Source organism: Tursiops truncatus, chromosome X (assembly GCF_011762595.2).
Source record: "Tursiops truncatus isolate mTurTru1 chromosome X, mTurTru1.mat.Y, whole genome shotgun sequence".
NCBI classification, from domain to species: Eukaryota; Metazoa; Chordata; class Mammalia; order Artiodactyla; family Delphinidae; genus Tursiops; species Tursiops truncatus.
This window is the reverse complement of record NC_047055.1, coordinates 125,203,692-125,209,691: the sequence shown is the minus strand read 5'-3', so window position 1 is coordinate 125,209,691 and position 6,000 is coordinate 125,203,692. Positions and strand designations below refer to the sequence as shown.

The 6,000-nt window shown below is 39.2% G+C and overlaps 1 protein-coding gene across 8 annotated transcripts in view; it reads right to left on the bottom strand.

Moving 5' to 3' along the window:
- Positions 1-1,823: 1,823 nt before the first annotated feature.
- LOC117310287 (neuroligin-4, X-linked-like) overlaps positions 1,824-6,000 on the bottom strand; it is a 345,163-nt gene continuing 340,986 nt past the window's right edge. For all 8 annotated transcript variants that reach the window (XM_033849537.2, XM_033849539.2, XM_033849534.2 and 5 more), the window contains one exon: positions 1,824-4,718. In XM_033849537.2, coding sequence (XP_033705428.1) covers positions 3,869-4,718 — 850 coding nt within the window. In that variant the 3' untranslated portion in view covers positions 1,824-3,868. The remainder of the gene's footprint in view (positions 4,719-6,000) is intronic.

The window sequence follows — 6,000 nt, the reverse complement described above, 5'->3', positions numbered from 1 at the left end:
ATATAACATGATATATATACATATCTGCAATATACGTGTAATATAAAATGTATGTTTTAAATATATAAAATATATTACATATTATATCACACATATGGTATGATATTATATTATTTTATATACAAATGTATGTTTCATATAGTATAGCTATTATATATGTATATAAATATAAAAATATAATTATACTTTATAAATATATTTGTTTATTAAAATTCAATTGTAAATACACAATATATTAAAATATTTATTTGTATGTAATATATAAATGTGTATGTATATGTGTATATATGTGTGTGTATATATATCCTGTGTACGTCACATTCAGCAAACGACCTCAGCCCAACATGTAAAAAAAAATTCAGAGTTCGAATACAGCAGTCACAGTCTTTGCTGTTTTCCTTTACCTGAAAATTAGCTAATATTATCATGACATTCATGAACTTGAGTTAGAAATTTTTGCTGCATCCTTCATTGGCGAAGAGTTTGGGCTCTGAACACACGATCTTCCTTTGAATCTGAGTTCTGCTGCTGCCTTGTAGCTTAATGTTTCTGATTCTCAACATCTTCAGTTCTAAAATAGAAGTAATACAGGTGCCTGCCCCTTAGGGCTATCGTGACTGTTAAGATAAGGAATGACCAGGTGCATGTGAGGACTGGACAAGTTAGGTCGCATCAGCATGGTAGTAATTTTCTGCCTCTCCAGTTGTATTCAAATGAATTTCTTGCTGTCAGAGATTTACTCAAATAAGGCTACTAGAAAGATTTAAGGCATGACAACAAACACAACTCAAAACCCAGCAACATAAGAAGCAGCAGTGGCTTCCATTTCAGGAAACATCCTCTTGTTATGAGTTTCACCAACCAGAGTGCCTTTCTCCAATGTCAGGCCAGAAGAAAATCCCTAGCGGGGACACAAAACCTGTTCATGAGGACGAACCACAAGAAACTGATCTATTACCAACTGAGTGTGCCGTTTATCATCTACGTCAGATGTATCGCTTAGTTTTTAAAGTGAAAAAGACATCTAAAGAAGGAAAAATAAATAAATAGGATAGGCCACCTACAAAAAAAGAATGGACGCGTAATTATTTGCACAAAGCATTAGAAAATACTGTGATATTTTATTATTAAAAATGCTGCTGAAAAGTTTATACATATGTGTCCAGCCATATATATCTTCTATCATTACTTAAGGCAAAATCAAAAACAAAATCGCAAAATAATAATCCAAGAAACCATTAAACCCTGCGTGCCAGTGAAGGTCAAGAATAAAAGCCTAGGAAAGTTTTTTTCTAACTTATGTCTTTTTTTTCTTTTTTTTCCTCTTTTTTATAGATAGCAAGTATATTTTATTCTCATAGAACTCTATGAAGATTCTATAACTTCTTTCCATGTAGAAATATCATTTAAGGTGTATTAAATTGCTTTTGATCATAATCCTTTGTAAAAGCTAAAGTTATTCACTTAACAAGAACTCTTTTTTTTTTTTTTCCTTATCCAAATGTCACAAGCCTGATACATTACTGTGCATATTGCTAGCAGAAGACAATTGGAAATACTACACAAATACTGGAATTCACATTACAAACATACCGGACCCACATCGGTGCCAAGCATCACGTCCTTTGTAGTTTCCTGGAGAGCCTATTCGTCGTAGCTTAGCTGGGGTAATACACAGCTTGCAGAAATGGCCTGACAATAGCTTTCAAAAATGATGAACAAAAATCGTACCCATGACACCTCTCGCTGCAGGAGTGATGTTTCACTCTTTGCGAAGTTGGGGTTATATTTCACATATGTATACACAGAGAATCACTCTTAAATTTAAACCAAGATGAACAACAGAATTTATTGGACGATCTGTATGCATTCTTAAAAGAACTCTCTTTTTCTAGGGGGGGCCATTTTCAAACACTTTGATAGACATTGCTACAGATTTAGTTCAGGGGTTCAATAATTAAAGATTATACAAAGAGACAAGGAATTTGGACTATCTTTGTGGAGAATGTCCACCTTGGCAAAGACGTATAGTGCTGGGTTTCCATGAGAACCATGCCCAGAGACATCTTCAAATATCTTTGGCTACTATTTCCTGGTGTCGCAATAACTTTTGAAAGACAAAACATAAAGTCACCATGGTTACTATTCTTTTTCCTTCCACTTTAGGACACTTGCAAAAGATTCCTTAAGGAAAATTAAAAGGACGATGAGAAAATGACAAAGTGTCAGAGGGACAAACTTCTCATCCCTGTCTCGCCAATTTAAAATGACTGAATATTTCTGTGTGTTATCTTGACAGTGAAGCCATCCTAACTTCCCGGAAAACCCATGCAAAACACTTTGAATGTTCTATCCTTTTGTTTGTTTTCTCTCTGTAATACTCCTGGATCAGTGACTGATACACAAATCCACAAATGGTAATAGTTTCAGACAAGCATATGTTTTATCCCATAAATGATATAAAAAATAAAAATCCCTGCTTACTGATAAATAAGGGACTTACTGCTTAAACAGAAAGGAAAGACACATGCCCTCTTTCAATCTGATTAGCTAAGCTGAGCAGGTATTTCATCAGCCAAACCCTTCTGCAGCTGCTCGGGAGTACAGAGCTGTATTGACTCAGCAGAGCTTGGCCCTACCAAAGACAAGCTTTCTTTTCCTTTTTGGCAGGACCCTGGGATGGGAAGCAACTCTTCCTCAACAGATTCAAAGAACCAGAACTACAGAACGAGACTTGTATTCTGTTTCTCCCCCGCGGTCACTCTGCATGTGCGTGCGTGTTTCGAATTCAACAAGCTTTAAATAGGCTCCACGCTGGGGATCCATCCTGGGGTTGCAACTTCATGAAGCCTTAACACACAAAAATAAAAGTCTTCCTAAAAATAACGGTCTCCTAAGAATGCTGTCGCATGCACTTTCCAGCCCAAGAAGGGGAGAGAGAGCCTAGTCGAACAGACGGTCTAGGTCCGCTGTGTGACAATCACATCCTCCTACAAATGAAACACGTTAGAAAACCCCATGTCTGTTGGCCACAAGGAATTAAGAAGAAAATCCTCCTTTGTCCTGGAGGAGACAGAGGTGATATGACTAATGTATATATCGATTTATATACATACAGACCACAATGGAAAGCACAATCTTGCTAAAAGCTCTTTCAAACTGAAAACACCAATAAAAGCTTTTTTTGTTGTTGTTTTTGTTTCTGTTTTTCTCTCGGTGTGTGTTTGTTTAAACGCACGGCTATATACATTTTTTTATTTTTATTTTTACAAAGTTTCTTAAATAGAGTTCAGGCTGGCAAAACATCTCTTTGCACAGAACTCTACGTATGTAACTGCATAGTCAGTTCTTTTATTTTAATAATAAAATTCTACTTTTCCTTCTCTCTGGATTACACCTCCATATGCTGGGTAAAAGCCCATAGATTCTTTCTTCACTTAAGTAGAGCCATCTGTCGTATGGCACAAAAAGAACTTTTATTTATTTATTTCAATTGTAATTAAAAAAAAAAAGTGTCCTCGGCCGAGTTTCAGAAGTTTCAGCTTCTGTGGTCACACTGGAAACATCCAGGTCCTTGAAACTTCGATGTCCTAGTTGCACTAAAGTTTGCCGGATGGTGGAGATCTTAAAGCAGTATTGTAACAGCAATGTATACGTTTCACATTTCGTAGGGTCAGAAGTTGATCTCATTGTACTGGGAGATGCCAATGGAAAGGGTCTGCAAGGACACAGTGGCTGCCCTTTTGCTTTTTGTTTTGTTTTGTTTTGTCTTAAGCCAAACATTCCCTGTTTGCAGATGTTGCTTCTTTCTTTCTCTCTTCGATGTGGCTGAGGGGAGGCGCAAAGGGAGGGGAAGAAGACGGCAAAGCTATACTCTAGTGGTTGAATGCCCGTGGGGTAAATTTGTACTGTTTTGTCCTCCACTGAAGGTATTGAACGTGTGCAAAGGCTGCATCCCCGTCAGTGTGTTGGGAATCATAGTGATGGTATTTGGTGTCATAAGTGGGATGTCATCGGGGGACCTGCGCAGCGTGAGGGTGTAGTCTGGAGGGCAGGTGAGCCTCAGCGTGTCGTGAGCCTGCAGGGACTCACACTCGTGATCATGCTCCAGCTGTTTCATCTGCAGGGACATGATCTCTTCGTTCTGGATGTGAGCGATGTCATTTGTGGTATTTCTCTGGGGACTGGGGCGCCTGTGTGTCTCATGGCGCCTCTTGTCCTTCTTATAGTACAGCGCTGCGAACGCCAAGATGTTAAGGAAGAGTAAGGATGCCCCCACGGCAATGGTGACGCTCAACTCAGTGGAATAATCCCGTTTGGTTTCGATGAGGACGGTGGTGTCCTCAGGCCCCGTTTTATGAGGGTCCTTGGAGTGTTTGGGGTTGTTGGCGGGAGTGATCGCCGGGCGTTTGGTCGTGGGCCATATCTTGGCAGGAGATCGCCGAGTTCCGTAGGGAAAGGAGGTCATGTCCGGAGGAGGAACCTTTGTGGTTGTGGACACATACTGGAATATCTCATTCAGGTTGTGCAAGTGAGGCACGAGTTCCAACCAGAAAGCCACTTTTGTGGCTCGGTAATGGTCCCTCACTCTGGGTTTCAAGCCAATATGCAGATAGAGCTGGTCTTTGGGGTTATACTTGGACCAGGCCACTTCCTCAAAGCGATTGGGTTTTGTGTGAATGAACTTGGTGTCCTGAGGAACGGGCTGATTAGGATCACTGGGGACAGAAGGGAGAAAAAAAGAGAAAGGTCACACTCTTCCACATTTCCCAAGTAAATTTTAATCACATACAATGAAATTACAACCAGATAATCTCATGTGTTTATTGATATGCACAAAGTACTCAAGTAGCAACAAATACATGGTGTTTCAATCCCGACGCGCTACCATCTTGCCTTTTCTTTAAAATCCCCTTACCTTCATTTTAAAATAATTCCTGATGGCAGTATGATAGCATTTTCATAACACTCCTACATTTTTTAAATGCATCCAATCATCTTCCATGATAAAGAAGGAAACCAAAAATGTGTCTTGCATTTCAAGTTTAACTACTTTTGAGTCAGAAATCTCAACCAGGGTGATTTGCCCCCAAGAGGGCATCTGGTAACATCTGGAGATGTTTTCCTGTTGTTATTAGTGAAGGGTGGTGCCATGAATGGGTAGATGCCAGGGTGACTGTTAAATATGCTCCAGGGCACAGGACAGCCCCTCCACAGCAGACAAGTACCTGGTCCCAGGTGTCAGTAGCATTGAGGCTGAGAAATCCTGAGTTAGAGGCTATGGTCCAAGATTTGTGCCATTCTCTTTCTTCCTCCAGAATTGCTTCTTAGGTAAATGAATAGATACTGTGGTTACAACTAAAATGCATGTTAAAAATCAAATAAAAACTGGCTTTTGTAATTACAAGATGTTAATAAATAGAATTATGCATCAATTGTTCGCTCTCTCTCAGAAGGAGAAATATGTATGTACTTGGAAACCTTCTGAAGACTGAGTCACGTAAAGATCACACAACATTCCGTTGATTTAAGAAGTTTGGTCAGACGGTGCTTTTAGATATGCAGAGTTAAGGATTTCAGGAAAAGTACCACACGATGCAAGAAATTGAGGGTTTTTTTAATAGATTTCAAGTGTGCATGGCAACTATGAACCTAAGAAGTCTCCTATGATTTACATAAGTGGACACAGGCAGAAGGAGAATCACCAAAATGGAAAGATTCTCCACAAAACATGGTACTTGAAACATCTTTGCAACTAACTCTTTTAAGATAACAGACAACCTCCCCCCGCCCCGCAAAGATATCATATTCTCATTTCTTCCATTTGTTTTAGGCTTGGTAAAGTGAGCTGTAAAACAGGTTTCATCTTAATGTGTACTGGTTTGGAAAATTTGAGATCATGCATGATATCATGCCACCTAGTTGACATTGAACATTCAGACATGATGTGCAGACCCAGTTTGCTTAGATCTATTACTCCAGGTGCTCTAGCTTCCATTT